This window comes from Coccinella septempunctata, chromosome 2 (assembly GCF_907165205.1).
Source record: "Coccinella septempunctata chromosome 2, icCocSept1.1, whole genome shotgun sequence".
NCBI lineage: Eukaryota > Metazoa > Arthropoda > Insecta > Coleoptera > Coccinellidae > Coccinella > Coccinella septempunctata.
The window spans coordinates 51,877,643-51,895,155 of NC_058190.1; the positions used below are offsets into that span (position 1 = coordinate 51,877,643).

The following is a 17,513-nucleotide window of genomic DNA, read 5'->3' on the forward strand; positions in this document are numbered from 1 at the left end:
CCAGTCAACTTATCTGCATATAAAAACTCAATTTGGGAATATAACCTAAAAGATATTGCGAAGCGGAGGAACTATTTGAGAAATTGATTTTCCAAAGCAAGATGTTCAAAACGAACACTCCAATTCATTTCGGACAAAATATTGAGTTCCTATTGTAGAAATATCCCAATTATTGATACTGTTCTGGATACCGGAGTACGGGAGTTTATCAGTTAACGAAGCAAGTATTTTCGTTTTCAGGAATTAAGTGCCTCCACCATTCTTTATTCGATACATAAAAGGGTAAAAAAAGGATTTGAAAGAATATATTTCATATACCTCTAAATCAATGTTTATTTGAAGAAAAGAGCATCAAAATCGGGAACCAACTGGTCGAATCATCATCTCATGGACCTGCAAAAATCGAAAATTTGTTCAATTAGGAGGAAAAAGGCGTCGTTTTTGGTTGAGGCTATTTCCAAATTTCCTCACCTGGACGTGTGGAGGAGTTGACAGTACGTAAACGCAGGCTTCCGCGATGTCTTCAGCCTTCAGAGCCGCCATGTTATCGATGTCGGTATGGAAACGTCTGGCCAAATCTGTCACCGTCAAATCAGGGCTGATACTCTGAAAGTGAATATGATAGGTGACATCTACCTTACATTTTCAGTAAAAATTGGATTCGAAATTTAGGCCGATACAGGGTCGTTCCTAGGGTATAGGCCGCCTGCGTCAGCTGAAGATTTTGCCACCCCTATGCCCACACATATAATTAAAGAAAAGACACAGAAAAGTAAAAAGTGCATAGTAATTTATTTACCAAAATACTGATCCTAGAAAAAATCTAATTGCATCTTCCTGATCTACGACCTCGAATTAGTCTGTGAAATGACCCGGGTCGATATAGCTAAATGAATAATTTTTTGTTCGAACTAATTTCAGTGGTGGAGCGCGGGTAAACAGACGAACTTATTAGGAATCTAAAATTTTTTATTTTTTGAACAATATAGACCTGGGTCATTTTTTCGACTAACTCGAGGTCGTAGATTATGAATATGCAATTAGATTGTTCCTAGGATTAGTATTTTAGGAAAAAAAGCACTTTTAGTGAAAAATTCCGAAAAAATCTGTCAATTTTAAGGAGCTGTAGCAGCCAGAAGAAAAGCACTGGACAAATGTCGATTTTTTTGGCGATAGACTGATCCTTTGCAAATGAAAAAATCCAATTTTCATCCACCCAACTCTAACAGTTTAGATTTTATGATTTTTTCCGCGAAGGTCCAAAGTTTCGAATTTTCCATCGACCATAACTTGAAAACTAATCCTCTCAGCAGAATTCTGTTCGCATATTCGTGATCTACGACCTCGATTTAGTAAATACTCAGGTTTTAGTGAAAATTGGGAAGATCAAAAAATTTTCAAATTTTCCATACATATGCATGGAAAAATTGTGATTTTTTTGAAAAAAATTTTTGGTCTCCGATCGGAACCAAATTCATACTGTCAACTAATTCAAGGGCGAAGATAACGAAGATGCAAACAGATTTTTTTTAGAAAATTTATTTTTCAAGTTATAGTCAACGAAAAATTGGAAAATTTGGACCTTCGCGGAAAAAATAATAAAATCTGAACAGTTCCTGGTAGATGAATGAAAATTATGAATTTTCATTTGCAAAGGATTTATCTATCGTCAAAAAAATCAGCATATGTCTAATTCTCTTTTTCTGGCTGCTACAGCTCCTCAAAGTTGACGAAATTCTCCACTGAAAGTGATTTATTACCTAAAATACTGATCCTACAAAAAATCTAATTGCATATTCGTAATCTACGATCTCTAATTGGTCAATGGAATGACCCGGATCGATATTCAATTTCCGAAAATTCATAGTCAAAAAATAATTTTTGCGTCTTTCACCTTCCTCCGCCACTGCATGTAGCCACATCTTATTTCGGACTCGAGCATCGATTGAACATTTTACAATGCAGATCTTGTACATTATCCATCCTGCACTTTTGAATCTGATCGCTGCATTCTATTTCCTTCTCGTTGTGCAAATGGGCATAGGAAAGAATGTAATATTTCACACAACCTAAAGTAACGCCAGAATGAAATTTATGGCTCGGATGTGACACTCAATTACAGCCCATTTTCGGCGGAAAACTCATTATTATTTCCGTTCGGAAGCGGTCGTTCAGAATATAAGTTCATCCCTTAGCAGGTTAGTGGTATTTTCGTATAATGGGGAAAAGGTGCGGAGAAGCAAGAATTGGATTTCACAAGAACACTATCCTATCTTTAGACAGTTTTCGTATGAGGACTGTGTTCATCTTGGACGAAATGAATAAAAGAGAATAAAATGACGAGTATCCTCGACCTACTCAGTACTTTTTCTCTTTCATGAAGACTTACTGTCACTTTGATTTTAGTGCCAGCCTCGACTAATTCTACTCTCAAATCGTTAGTTAATGCAGTCACTGCATATTTGGTGGCTGAATATACGTTAACTCCTGCACACTGCACTGGGTAGTGTCCACTGATGCTGTTGATGTGAATTATATGTCCATCAATGTTGCTGTTCTTCATACTCCTGACTGCATCTCTAGTTGCAACACATAGACCTAGAAAAAAGGAAACGGTAAATGAGAATTGCTTCGAATACGAATGTTGCATTCTTACCTATAACGTTGAGGTCAAAAGTCTTCTTCCAGTCCTCCACCTCTCCATCGCTCAACGAAGTGAATTCGATAGTTCCAGCATTATTGACTAGCACGTGAATTGGACCATATTGATCCTCTATCATTTTGAAAGCATTCGTAATTTCTTCTGGCTTGGTCATATCGGTTTTTATACCATGCAATTCCCCCTTTTCCCCTATTAATTTCTTCGCATTTTCTTCGATGAGTTCCACCCTTCTTGCAAGTCCGACAACCTGTTGATTATGAAGCGAAAACGTATGAAAAATTAGGTATCTTATCTTCATCTTTCACTTATGAGAATGTTCGAAATATCTATAAAGCAATGTAAGAATCAAGTGGATCAATCCATTTCCCTAATTTTGAGAATGAGAGTACAGAAATTATTACTTTTTCTGAGTGAAAAGTGGATTATTTTGAAATGAGATCTTAGCCAAAATGTCTGTGGTAAGTGTATAAGTAACTTTTTGAATAACCTTCATTCCATGCTTAACTAAATGCTCAGCTATTGATGCACCAATCCCAGCACTTGCTCCTGTTACCACAGCCACCTTACCATGCCATCTTTCCATGGAAATAACCATTTTGGTGTGCTATGAAATCAAGATGGAGCTATAATTATTCTCAAGAAACAGTTCATTAAATATATTAAAAAGGTGAAGTTCATCTTGACCTAAACTCCTTTTAATTCCTTTTACTTATATTGATGCAAGATGATTTTTGTTGAAGAATTTAACATTATTGTAATTATCTGTTAATTCCTTCGGGAGATATCCATTCCCAACCCCTGCATCATATGCATTTCATCTTCGAGTTAATATTTTTGAAATCTACAACTGATGTAACGATTCAAACTTTAGCCAAAGAAGATAACGAACATTAACTCTCCTCAAGCTAGTGCATATTATGAGATTATACTGATCTCTTGTATTTTCCATGCAAATAAATGGATTTGGTATGCCTTAAATCAGTTTGTATAAACTTCAATTATGTTCGTCACATATTTTCCGAAGAGATTCGACATTGTGATAAAATACGTAATAACAGAAACTTTTACGTAGAAAGGGCAACATAGCGTTGATTTGAAACCCAAAAATGATTTGACAAGCGTCATAACCCCACATTTTCATACTATACAGAGTGAAATGTGTCAAATTTCCATGGCCAATTGAGTGTCAAACTAAAAGTGAATGGAGTATACCATTTCATATGTCCGCAGAACAGAAATCCAAGCATTTTCGATCGAATTTTCAACCCCATTAGGGAAAAGTACTAATTTAGGAGATATATGTGCATAGAGATAACGATCTCCTACTCTTACAAACACTATAAATTACCGCATATTCAGATATGCGAACCAATTATGTGTCACCTACCCGAAGAACATGCAGTATAAGCGGGAAGAACTGATATTTATTTGCTGATCGTGGAACACTTTCAGATTTTATCGCAGCCAGGTGAAACTCGAGGGAGTATGAAACCCCATAATGGGGAGACGAGTAAATATTTGAATTCCGTAGACGCTTTCGCAAATTGTTATATACCTTTTATGCTGAACCCTCGTGTATGCCGCAAATTCTGTATGTTCACGGTATAAGTCGGAATTGTTTCGTCGGTATAAACATAACGGGAGAAACGAGAAAGATGGTGGTTGTAATATTCTATTTTGACTAGTATTCGAACTGAATTTCAACAACAGAACGTCAGAACATGAATAGAGTGCTTTAGGCTTACCTAATACAAGAAAGTATGTACACTTTTCAGAAAAAATTAGAATTTATTTGAATATTATACTCAGTGAGATAAGAAGGGTAACATCCAAAGGGACTTACTTCAAGAACATTAATTATTGGCAATAGAATGGCCATATTTAAAGAATGCTATTATTTTTTTATGATTTTGTTTTGAAAGAAACCGTTTCATGAAACCTGAATAGTAAAGTTATTTTCATTGACTTGAACAAAAAATGACATTTTACTAACTAATTTCCTGAAGAAAAGGCAAGTGCAGAAACTGAAATATGTAACTCATTTTCATTTAGTTTATGGCCAATTACAAGAAGAACACATATCGTATTTCTGCAATCTGTCTTATTTCATTGAACAGAAAAAATGGAATGTGTATGAGGATGTATTGATATCTAGTTAGCCTAGACCATTTCCGTCTTTCCATAAAAAAAATATTACATTACCATAACAACGAACAATAACTTATTAGAAGTGTCAGGTGAAGTTTGAGGTCAAAAAAGTAAACCAGAGTTACGCAATGAATTAAAAGAAAGGAGATGTCCACCGAAATTGTGAAAAACGAAAAATTGGAGTATCGAGCCATCATCAAGTACCTGTATTTAAAAGGATTAAGAGGTGAGCAGATTTACGAAGATATGCTTAATACCCTTGGTGATCAATATCCTTCGTATGCGACTGTGAATTATTGGACTGCAAGCTTCAAAAGAGGTAAATTTTTCATTGAAGATGATGACCGATCAAGAAGGTCAGTTTCTGTGTCAGTCCCCGAAAATATCGATGCAGTTCGTGACATGATTTTTTCAAACCGTTGAATCGGGCTAAAACGGATATCTGAAGCACTGAATATTTCATACAAACGCGTTCATCACATAGTTCACGTCAATTTGGACATGAGGAAAATTGCTGCAAAATGGATCCCCAAATGTTTGAATGTTGACCCAAAGCATGCCAGGGTAGAAGCATCGCGTTCGATCTGTGCTCGATTTGAAAACGATGTAGACTTCTTAAGCCGAATTGTTACTATGGATGGGACTTGGCTACATTTCTACGATCCAGAAACAAAGCAACAATGGATGGAATGGAGACACTCTGGTTCTCCAAGACCTAAGAAGTTTCGTGTCCACAAATCTGCTGGAAAAGTTCTTGCTTCTATTTTTTGGGATTGTCATGGAGTAATCATGATTGATTTTTTGGATAAGGGTAGAACAATAACCGGAGATTAATATTTGACATTACTTGCCACTCTACGGAAAAAAATTGAAGAGAAAAGACGTGGAAAGCTATCCAAAGGTGTTTTGGTTTGCAGGACAACGCCCCTGCACACAAATCTCATGTTGCCTTGCAAAAAATTCGTGATTTAAGGTTTGGATTACTAGAACATCGCCCTTATTGACCAGATTTTGCTCCACCCGACTATCATCTCTTTCCTCAACTGAAACAATGTTTAAAAGGTCGTAAATTTTCTTCCAACGAGGAGGTTATAAAGGCTGTGGAGGTCTGGTTTGCAGAGCAAGAAGAAACATTTTTTTTGAAAGGTCTAGAGACGTTGCAGGTTCGCTGTAATAAATGTATCCAATTAAGAGAAGAATATGTTGAGTAATAAAATATTGTGACATTGAAATTTTGTTTGGTTCTATAATAGGGTGAGAATTTTTCAATATGTCTTCGTATGTTCAAAATACTCTAAGTTGGCTGAAAGGAGGGATCTCCCTGTACAATTCCCATTCTCATACATTCTATAATCCGCAAAAAATATTCCTGGTTAGAATCGTTCGTTCGAAAGGTGTTTCCACGATAACAGTCCAGACATTTTAGCTACGAAACAATGATAGCCGGACTATTTTCCCAAATTGGGACCCTAGATGATACAGCGATAGCAGAAAGAGCCGATTTATAATCAGGGGCCGCTTACTGAAAATCCCATTCGATAGGATAGGGCTGAATACCTTTGTTCCCAACCCTGCGCTACTTCGATTGTTGTCCAAGATCCCACGGACTTCATTACTCCTGATTTTAATGAACTGCCGGGAAAGTATTCTAGGTATTCATTTGTTCGGGTTCTGCCGGATTTTCCTGACGGTGAATCGATTCGTTCCTGAATGTTTATTTTGCGTATGTTCAGGTAATTTTATTAGATCTTCTATACTTGTTTCTGTTCCATGTTCCGAGCAGCTTAGAGTTCGAAGTTTTTTCACTAACGATATCTTTTTACAGTTGGAATTGTTAATTCAATGATTGTTCGAGAGAAGTCTGTATCAGATAACATAAGGAGATTCTAGTCTCCACAAGGAATAATTGTCAATTTATACTCCACTCATTTTTATTTTAGCAGTCGATTGGCCATGGAAATTTGAAACATTTCACTGTGTATAGTACGAAAATGTGGGGTTATGACGCTTGTCAAAACATTTTTGGGTTTTAAATCAACGCTATGTTGCCCATTCTACATAAAAGTTTCTGTTATTACGTATTTTATCACAATGTCGAATCTCTTCGGAAAATATGTCACGAACATAATTGAAGTTTATATAAAATGATTGAAGGCTTACCAAATCCAGTTATGTATTTGCATGGAAAATACAAGAGATCAGTATAATATCATAATATGCACTAGCTTGAGGAGAGTTAATGTTCGTTATCTTCTTTGACTGAAGTTTGAATACGTTACATCAGTTGTAGATTTCAAAAATATTAACCCGAAGATGAAATGCATATGATCAGTGGTTGGGAATGGGTATCTCTCGAAGGAATTAACAGATAATTACAAGAATGTTGAATTCTTCAACAAAAATCATGTTGCATCAATATAAGTAAAAAGAATTAACAGTTTCAAGTCAAGATGAACTTCACCTTTGAACAAAAATTTCACATGAATAAAAAATTAACAGGATAACTGGCGCGTATTTGTGGCTGTTCATCTTAATACATTGATATAATAATAATAATTAGGTTTTTATTGGTACCCTAAGACATTTACAATGACAATAATCGAAAATCCTTTAGTAAACTTATTAATTCACTCAAACATAAAATTCTCAAATGCCAACACTTTTTTGGGTCTCCCAATAGAAGGAAATTCTTTATCATCCCCTTCATTCATAATCTTGCTGATTGTGGAAATATTCAGCTGAAATATAAGTCGTTTACTTTCAGGTGAAACAGCATCTAAATTCTTTTACATTTTATATGTTCGCTATCGTCTGACGTATTGAGGGTTTTAGAATATCAGGGTATAATTATTTGAATGAGCGGACCTGAATTCTAAATAGCACTTCCTGAAACCCTGTCTCTTTTTTCAATCACTTTCGGCATTTTCGTAATAAAAATTGATATTAGTTGTGGCAACGGCGTTATGACATTAACGACATCTCATGAGTGCCAACCTTACTCCGTTCTAGTTACAAAAACTTGAGAAAATTATTTCATGGCCAAATGACTGCTAAAATGAATGTGAATGGAGTAAGGAAGTTGTTTTGTAGATTCTAGAAAACCATGCAAACACTTATTGATTCTATAGACATTTCTGTTTATTTATGTTCGAAATGTTGACTAATATCAACAACTATAGACCACTCTGTCTAGTCTATTTAACAAGGTCATTTTAGGGAAAGTAAAATTTGCATTTCACCTAAAATTATTTCCATCAGAATGAATCAGTGTGTTGAAAACATCAATAATATATATGTATAATTTCACTTACCAGAAATATTGATTAGCACTCTTCAGCAAACAACAATTTTGAGCCAGAGTTTTGGTTATCACTAAACGTATCCGGTAATATTATGCGTGAAAGTTTACTTTAGAATGACCTCAAAATTTGTTGTCAAGGCGTTTTCATTCAGATCTATATGGAGGCTTCATCATTCCATGTAGCCAGGAGTTTGTGTTTTGAACGTTATTCTGGATGAACATTCTATATTTCTCCTGATGATATTAATTCGTTATCAACAATAAGATACAGAATAACAGAACGTAGAACCATGGACGAAGTGAATGAAAATGTTGACGTGAAGTTTGAAAAGTTTGTTCTGTTGATTCCATGAATTTTTTAATTCCTAACTTTTGAAATCGATTTTAAAAAATTTCAACGTTTATACCAATAGGTAATGGAGCATGTAGATTTCAGTGAAACGGCTCGTGAAACTCAAAATATTTATGGATAAAAAAAAGTCCACATGCAAATCTTTACAATTTTACATTGAGTATTAAGTATTGAATATTTTGTATCATTGTATATGGCAGCAATTTATTCGCCATGGCTATTTCAATGTGGTTAGCTCAGAGCCAACGCAGATAAATTTTTTTCTATTCAACATAGATTTAGAATAGTTGAAGTTGGAATATTATGGAGTCTTCGGCTACAATGAAGCTTTCTGCATAATTAGCAGCCATTGTTTCATTCAGAGCATCTTCTCCGGTTCCCATTTTCTGACTTATTCGCAGTTTTATGTTAGAATAAATTCTAATCTGTATGCCTCCTTCACCCTGTTCTTCCTTCATAAAAACAACAAAGAATTTCCCCAAGTCATATCATCAAGGGAAATCTTGAAATATTGAGTAGGAGCTAGTGGATTTATGTGCAGTTTTATGGTACTTATAGCTCGAATTTCGCCCTACATTACACAACAACACTTGTAACAAGAGGTCGTTAACTTCAAATATAACTCTCCGGCGTGGATTATTAAAATTTACTTCTCGTCTGGGCCTTTATGAAGAGCAAAATGGGGCTTTTACCGCACTTTTATCCAGTGCGCTTTGGCGGATGATGCTACCCTGGCGAGACTGCAAAAAAACGCCAAGCACTGTGTTCTAGGGGCCAGGATGTTTATCCAGAAAAAAGTAATAGTAATTAAGCCTTTTTAATGACAGTGGGGACGAAGCGTAACCGAAAAATGGATGGACAATGGGAGAATTACGAATGAAATATTCTGAAACTCTTTAGCTCTTCAGCCATTTTAAATCTTCTACCGACTCTTTTACCGGTTACAGACGAACCATTACTTCTCATGTGATATCTGATGCTGAGGAAAACAATAATAATGAAAAGTTTTTAAAGCCAGATATCATTCCAGAATATATATCTACTGCTTCTTTCAGTAAAGGGAAAGTAGTAGACTAAATTTAAATTGATTTTTCTACAGCAAGACTTTTGACCAGTTTCATAATCGAAATCAAAGTCCCTGTCATTCCCTTCCAAACTAAAAGAGACTTTAAAAATAGTTATTAATCTGGACATTTGATTGAATGACTGAAAGTTTCAAAAGAATTGCATCTGTATCTCCTATATCAATATCGATCGCTTCAAATTCCACCATACCGAAGGAGATGCTCCAACGGAGATAATGATTCAAACGAAATCATCATTAGAGCCTATATATAATAATGCTGCTGCATAATTGGCTTCGTTCATGTCAAAATTACACCATCGAGCATTCGATTTAACTGCTTCCTATTCCATTCCACTATACACAGCTCGTTGCGATTGCAATTCAGTGATGAATATCGCGTACTGTGTTTTATATTTAATGATCAAACTCTCCCTGGTGAGTTCTGCATTGATTTGTCCATTATACCCTTTTTAACCAGACCAGAAAAGCAATCGACAATGATAATTTCAATAAATTCCTTTGGTCCTTTAATAGCTGTATACTGATTTTAATGGAAAAATGATGAGTGATATATGGTTTTGGATTCTTCTCGGAATGAATGAGTCAAACATTTGTTCGAATTCCAGTTCACTTAATCATATGTTTGATTCTCATCTTTCTTGATTTCAATAAGTGTTCAGAATTGTACTGTATGAAATTTAATCTTCTTCAGCACAGAAAATCATTTTTCTGATTCTTGATTTACCTTGAAAGTCTCATCTAAAAGAGCACCAACATGTCCTCATCAAAACAGTTCACCTTCTGTGTGTCCCTTGTTCACAGGGAGCAAAGAATGCCAAATAGAAAAAAACGTCTTGATGTGGCATGTGTTTACTTGCCACGCAGTATGAAACACGTATACCGAAAATTATTTTATGTAGCTTGACTTACTGGGAATTTTCATTTTTTGCCACTTGATTCATGAGCAATTCTACGCCCTCTAGATTTATATCTGGGATATGTGTATATCTACACGTCCCTCAGATTTTTTCTGTGCGTCGAAAGCATTGGAAACTTTCGGGGTAGAAAACAAGTTCCTGTCACTGGTCCCTGGACCCATATCAGTAACGGAGCAGAAGTCATAAATCAAACTTATATATGTGTATCTCCATAGTCCAGAACTGAAAGGAATCCAATGTCCACTGCCCACGCTTCTGGTCCACTTTTGATTCGTGGAAATCCATTTTTCAGCATTTATGACAGTTTTAGTAAGGTTGTTCTCGCGCTGCATTCATTTTTCTGACATGGAATTGTAATGGGCTTATAACTTTATATCTATCAATCCCAAGAACACCTAATCGATATATGTTCCTTCCTGAGAAGTTAACCTGAATTATGGATATTTTGTGTCCCCAACAATTTCACAATAAATGTCATTATAAAATCCTTGTAACTCAAAAGAACGTACGCCGTACGCCTCTGGCACCTTTTGAATTTGTTCAACCTACTCAGATAAGAGTGATTCAACCGGAGATATCCAACGAAATTGAATTTCTTCCATAGCAGTCATCCGAACAAATACACATACCATAGGCGTCTGAATCAGAGGAAAACTTCTTCAGGGAAAAATTACTGCCTAAGCGATGCTTTGCATTGTATGCTCAGCTGATCATCCTGTGTAATTTAGCATGTTCGTAGTCATCATACGTTATTTATGAATTCGTCAACACTACGTCCCTGTCATAGCTTTACATGAGGATTTGCATAGCGCCATACAAGACTATGCCTAATTGATGGAGGGTTGTGGAAGGGATGCAAACCCCTCTTGAATACATGTGGTAGGAGGATTGTGGTAGAAGTCTGAATTACTAAATTAATATTTGAATCTCAATTAGTTGAATAGTGTGGCTTACAGATACTGAAGTTTGTTTTCCTTGTGAAACACACTGCGAACTATGTTTATGGATCCTAGAAATTCTCTTGGTCCTTATTGTTGGTAATTTCAACATATTAAAGTTATTCCCATTCTAGTTATCATCTTAAGTCTTGTTGGGAAATAATTTTCGCTTGAATAAATAGTAATTATAATGAACCAAATCAATAGTATACAGTCTAAGTAGGGGGAGTTCAATATTTAAAATAATAATAAATGAATTGCTTCATTTGATCTGAAATAAGCAGTTTGTTTCAGATAATCGAAAACAACGCACAAGAGAGCACAGAAGAAGAAAATACAATAAACAGTAGGGTCCCTGAAGATGAGCAAACAACGAAATACCTTCAAGATATTGAGATCGTGAAAATCTACACGACCTCAAGTAATAGTATAAAAATATTTTGGGGGATCACGCCTGAAGACGTGAAGTTGAACAGGACCTACGGACTGTTTTATGATATCGACGACAAGGAAAATTTGACAGGTCATTGGGAGTTTTCCTATGTACAATTTTCCTTTCCACGAAATAGAAGATTGATTAATTTTCCACCTTACTTCAATTCATTCGGTTCATTCTCGAATTTTCATCGCATACGATAACTTTTCATTCACTGAATGCATCTCATTTCATGTTACTACCTTTCTGTGGAAATGTCCACTATGATTGATGAAGGTCTCGGTCTGGACCGAGCTAGTAATTACATGATTCGTACGAAGATTTCAGATTATAGAGCTAGAGATTATTGTATTTTATCTGCTTTGTTCACTGAATTATATAGGGATATGGGTCTAGGTCACAGCAAATTGTATTTTACAGTTGGTTTCATAGATTGATGATTACGATAAGATACCTTCCATGCATTCATTACAAGCGGCAAAAGTTTGGTGAAAAACACGCTATTTACTCGAATCACTGACTGAGATTCAGTTAAAAAAGTGTTAAACGAAATTCAAACAGACAATTAAGATATTTCAGTACCCAATCGGTTTTGATTGACGAATTTCTGCACTGCAAGAGTGTTTTTCCAACGTAATATGGAATGCCAATCGTAGTACCACATTTGTCCACCAATTACGTAATTGGTCCAGGCACTGTTTTTGAGACACAGAGAAAGAAGTTGTTTATTCATCCCATCTTGGTAATGGAGAAAATTCAGATAAATTTTTGATTTGGGGCGCCAACTTCAAACTTAAACCTGAACTAGTGAGCTCTGCTAAGAAAATGCATGTGAAAAATTTTTAATACCATATCTCTTGAACGGCGTCTGGAGAAATGAAACAATTAGTGTACAAATGTGGACCTACTATGGACAAATGATCCATCACAGAGCTCGTTGAATTGAATGAGCATCATAGAAAATTAAAAAAAATGTTCATCAACTGAGCATTCGAATGAAAAATGACTGCAGTAAGGTATTCCTTAAATGCAAAAACCAACAATCCTCTGTCAGGTTCAACAAATTTTTTAACAATAAAACGAACAGCCCACTCTTCGTTCAACAAGGTAATGTTGGCTTTTTAAACTTCTCCCAATCCAGAACCGAAAACGGAAACTCGGGACCCATGTCTGGAAGTTCTCAACCTCGAACACTGCAAGAGGTACTTTTTCGCGGTAGCACCTCTCAGTGGAGGAAATGGAATCAATCCGAACTCAACCAACATCCGATCAATCTTAACTTACATGGACCCGACGGCTCCGCCCCTGGACTTACACGTAGACTTCCTTCCGGGAACTTCTCCCCGTCTCCTAATCAAATGGACTGCCTCCTGCAGAAATATTCCACATCCTCTAGGATATAAGGTGAGAACAGGGTCTAGTCTAGACTTCGTTTCGACTCAAAGGAAAATCTGGCGTATGTATGCATGCACTTACCTCATTTTGCATTCCATATGATGCGTTTCCCGCTGTGACTTCGTGCGGAGTCGACCATCTTCTTGTATTTCGAATTCAAATTGACGCTGTTTGCGAGCAGAAATTGAGATTCTGTGATATTGTATAGCAGAGCTCTCAGAGTTGTATTCAGATGTCAGAGAAGGTATAACTTTCTTTTTCAATGTTGCATCTTCCCTTTTCATGAATCGACTCAAACCGTGTATTATTTATTTATTTATTTATTAGAGTCTTTGTGGCTAGGTTAGCCTTCCGGGAACTGTGACTATGTAGATCTTTTGTTCTCTACCCTACTCATTCATAGGAACCAAAGGAGGTCGTCAATGGTGTTGATAAAACCGACAGCATCCTTTGGAGCCTTGGCCGTTACCTCGTGAGTATCCAGGACAGGTTTCCCCCTATGGAGGGTTCTTAGGCCAGCCAGCTCTGGACACTTGCATACCATCTGTTCAGCTGTTTCTGCTTCTCATCCACATAGCCACAAATCTCATCTGCTGACTTTCCCAAGCAAGCTGCTGAAGCTGTCATGAGCTGAGCTTGATATTTGTACCGACAGAGCACCGTCAGCAGTCCTACCATCACCAAAAGCTCAGCTCATGACAGCTTCAGCACCTTGCTGGTGTAGGTTGGTGAAATTATCACGAATTTCTGACAGAGAAGTCCAGGAGTGTTTCTCCAGAGGATTATTAGGTTGTTCAACTCCCATTGTTGGACCGCTGTCATATATTGGTATTTTTCAAGTCTACAGAAAGGCTCAGGTCCAGCAAGTGTTAACCTTGATGTTTTTTTTGCAAGTTCATCGGCTTTTTCATTTCATTTCAACACCACAATGCCCTGATACCCATAGCAGAGTCCCTTTCTTGCCTCTGGTCAGTTGCCCTATGGTATTACGGCACTCCCATGTCAGCAGAGATCCCTGGCAGTATGATTCCAGTGGCCTGGCTGTGCGTAGTAATATAGATAGGCGCACTTTTGAGGTTCATTTCAAGACACTCCTGAGCGCATACGTTAACAGCCAGCGTCTCAGTCTGTGAAATAGAGGGTTCCGTTCCAAGGGCTTCAGAGACACTCAGTTTAGGTCCTTTTTTAGTACCTCTTTCTGATTCTGATCCATCAGTAAACCATGTGGATGACTTTCTGTACAGACGATGCACGAAACATATTGCACTAGGACTAGCTATGACCGTTTCAAAGGGCGTTTCAAAATCGAGGATGATTGACATAACATCCGATGGTTTTGCTAAGAGGTTTGACTCCAGTTGATTATTATATGTTCAATCCAATTTTCGGATAGGAGATTCCCGTTAAGGGATATTCTAATTTTGTCCAGCAAGCTAAATTTCCTCACATGTGGAGGCAGATGAAGTATGATCTCAAGCGCTGCTGTGGAAGCTGTGTGTATAGATCCCGTAACACCAACACAAGCCAGCCTTTGCAGTTTCTGCAACCTGTTGCGATACATAGGCATGAAATGTTAAGTTTTCAGAAAACGGTTTTTCAGATTTTCATAAAGTCTTCTTTCCTCGAAAGCTTTACTGCGATGCTTGATGGGACCGTATAACTGGCTTGAATTCTGATTGCTGTACACTCGAGAAGCAGCAGATTGGCTCATATTAACTTCACTAGCGACTTCTTGTTAATTATGACCTGCTTGGGCACATCTTCTGACATAGTGTTCATTGTATTGCGAAAAATAGTTATTTTCCCACCAAACTACCCTCGCCCAAACGATCAAATCAAATGAAAAACACGATCCACCCATGATTCTCACGAAAACAACAATTACCTTGCGTCTAGAACATCGAACAATACTAAGTCGAAACGTTCCCCAATTACAGCAAGTCCGATCACGTGCAGCAGGAATTAATACGTTCAACAACAATTCCTGCTGCCCGCCACAGATCCCAAACCTCCAATTTACATATTCTCCTCCCTGACTAACCGAACGAAACTCATTTCCTTTTCAGATACGACTAATCGAAAACTTTCCGAACCTGCCCCCGTCCACGAACACGCTGAACACCGCTTTGTCCGCATCTTTCCGGCAGGCGTGCACCATCCCCGTCCACTACGGAGCCATCTCCGAGGTCAGCGTGGCCAACGACTTACCAGGAGCATTATTCGGAGGGTCGGTCAAACTGAAAGTGCCCCAATTCCTGCAGCCCTTCGACGTGCGGCTGGCGGTGAACGAGAGCAGCAGGTCTTTCCTGCTGTATTGGAGAGAACCTTTCGTTCCCGTCTGCAACGGGATGTATTTCTATGAGGTGTTTGTCTACGAGGACAAAGAAGCGACGAGGAGCAGCAATTACACGGTATTTCGGGTGAATAGACCGGGGTTCGTGTATAAGGGTAATGGGAGTGAGTACACTTTCGGGGTGGACTTGGTGTGTTGTGATTATTCCAGGAGATCCGCGATGTCCGATTTGGTTTACGGGAATGTGAATGGGGTGATTGAGCATGTTGTCCAGTTTTGAGCCACTCTTGATGAAGCAGTTTTTCGTGTGGTAGCAGAAGCTACAGCTACAGAGGAGATGATCCCACTGTCGAGCGAATTATTCACCTAGGGCTAATTTCACCAACATCTTAAACCAACTTTTGGTTCCATCAATCTCCGTTGAATCCATCTTCTATGTCACCAAGGATATAAACCTAACTGCCGTTGAAGAAAGCGTCTCTGTGTTCTGTGGTCTCTCTTACTTCACGAATCAAACGTCAATGTTAGAAACAGTTTGTTACCTAATATGAACAGAAGTATCTGGGAAAAGAAAGGCAATGCCTACCACCCATTCCATTAGAAGATCTACTAGAACTTTCTCCTCTGGACCTCAAAAATTTCAAAGGTTCATAGACACTAAAATAAGAAAATATCAAACTGTTTCAAGAATGCGTGCTAGTCATGAACGACAGTAGGAAATCCCAGAGAAGTCGAAACATCCAAACGCAACTGTAGACGGGTTTCGGGATAATGGTCCCTCGTCAGTACAGTGCAGCGCTGAATATTTCAAACGGTGGCTGGAGTCTTGAACAAAATCGGGGTGAAGTTTTGAGAAATTTTCATCGAAGACTGTACCAAAACCTCGCTTCGTCTGCAGACTCCTACACCAATGAGGGCTACCGCGTGTGAATTCGCCGCTAGATGTGCTAGTGTAGCGTGAGGTCCAAATCATAGACTCAACTATATGATTAATACCGAGTTTATGGTCTCCATATATCTATAATACTTTTATTGATATTACGTGTTTAAATCTATAAAAGAAGTGAAGCCTAATCATTGTCAGAAAGGGACTTGCACTCATGACGAACAAGATATTGATTAGTAACCAAATATTTATATATTAAATTTCTCCAATATTATGATCTGTGAAATGACAAGTCCCTGTCATCGTAGATACGCAAATCTTGCATTAATTTGTCTATGTTCAGGACCTCACTCTACAAAGGCGCCAACTGGTGAGCAAAAAAACGGTAGCCCCCATTCATTGCTCCCAAATTCGACTACTACCTGCAGTCATAGAATGTATACCAATTCGTCAAGCGACCGCACTAACAAAGATGGTTAGTTTAATCTGAGTTCAAGTGGGCGGAGTTAAATCAGATTTTGGTGAAATTGGCTCTTGAAATATTCAATCTTATATTTTTTGAGCACCTGCTTCGACACTTGAACCTTTCTATGATCTCGAAATTTTTTTGCCATTTATAATGAAACCTGAAATTTTATTGTGAGGCTTAGTACATAGAGAACACTGCGAGACTCTAACTTGAAATGATGTAAATTTTAATCTTCCAATTTTCGAATTAGTCGATGTTTGTTAAAAAACTTTGTAGGTACCCATGTGCTGTAATGTATTTGAATTTCGGAGTATTTACTCCGAAGGAAAATTACTACATGTTCGGGTAAAATTAATGCAACACTTCGAATTTTTTTTTTATTTATTTGAGTGAAGGACTTCTCGTTGCCTAATGGGTATTCTGATGATATGGTGATAGACTATAGTCAACAAAACGAAAAATGAAAAATATCCAAATTTGAGTAAAAAGAATCACGAGAAAAGTATCAAAAGTTCAGGAAAACACTCAAGTGATTAAAATTTATTGCATTGGTGGAGTGGACAATTTTCTCCCAATGTAATTTGCTTGTTTTTGTTTATACCTATTTCTTCCAATACTTCGAAATTTTG

General features: G+C 37.3%; 2 protein-coding genes across 2 annotated transcripts; one reads left to right on the top strand and one right to left on the bottom strand.

Annotated features, from left to right (window-relative positions):
• Nucleotides 1–315: 315 nt before the first annotated feature.
• On the bottom strand, nt 316–8,321 carry LOC123307195 (farnesol dehydrogenase-like). The gene is made up of 6 exons (XM_044889413.1): nt 8,122–8,321; nt 3,150–3,266; nt 2,657–2,909; nt 2,390–2,598; nt 472–606; nt 316–393 (listed from the first exon to the last, which is right to left on the bottom strand). Exons 2-6 carry the CDS (start codon nt 3,255–3,257, stop codon nt 352–354), a joined length of 747 nt encoding a protein of 248 aa, XP_044745348.1. The 5' UTR covers nt 3,258–3,266; nt 8,122–8,321; the 3' UTR covers nt 316–351.
• Nucleotides 8,322–9,814: 1,493 nt separating this feature from the next.
• LOC123307446 lies at nt 9,815–16,435 on the top strand. The gene is made up of 4 exons (XM_044889766.1): nt 9,815–9,964; nt 11,700–11,928; nt 12,983–13,245; nt 15,303–16,435. The coding sequence occupies exons 1-4, from the start codon at nt 9,830–9,832 to the stop codon at nt 15,807–15,809; spliced, it is 1,134 nt and encodes a 377-aa protein (XP_044745701.1). The 5' UTR covers nt 9,815–9,829; the 3' UTR covers nt 15,810–16,435.
• The last annotated feature ends 1,078 nt before the right edge of the window (nt 16,436–17,513 follow it).

Excerpts from the sequence above, each read along its gene's own strand:
- LOC123307195 (XM_044889413.1), bottom strand. The coding sequence starts at position 3,257 with ATGGTTATTTCCATGGAAAGATGGCATGGTAAGGTGGCTGTGGTAACA. Across the intron at positions 2,910-3,149 it reads TAGTTAAGCATGGAATGAAG|GTTGTCGGACTTGCAAGAAG; the intron begins GTTATTCAAAAA and ends CATAATCAACAG. Across the intron at positions 394-471 it reads CAACTCCTCCACACGTCCAG|GTCCATGAGATGATGATTCG; the intron begins GTGAGGAAATTT and ends CGATTTTTGCAG.
- LOC123307446 (XM_044889766.1), top strand. The coding sequence starts at position 9,830 with ATGTCAAAATTACACCATCGAGCATTCGATTTAACTGCTTCCTATTCC. Across the intron at positions 9,965-11,699 it reads TAATGATCAAACTCTCCCTG|ATAATCGAAAACAACGCACA; the intron begins GTGAGTTCTGCA and ends AGTTTGTTTCAG. Across the intron at positions 11,929-12,982 it reads CGACAAGGAAAATTTGACAG|AACCGAAAACGGAAACTCGG; the intron begins GTCATTGGGAGT and ends CTCCCAATCCAG.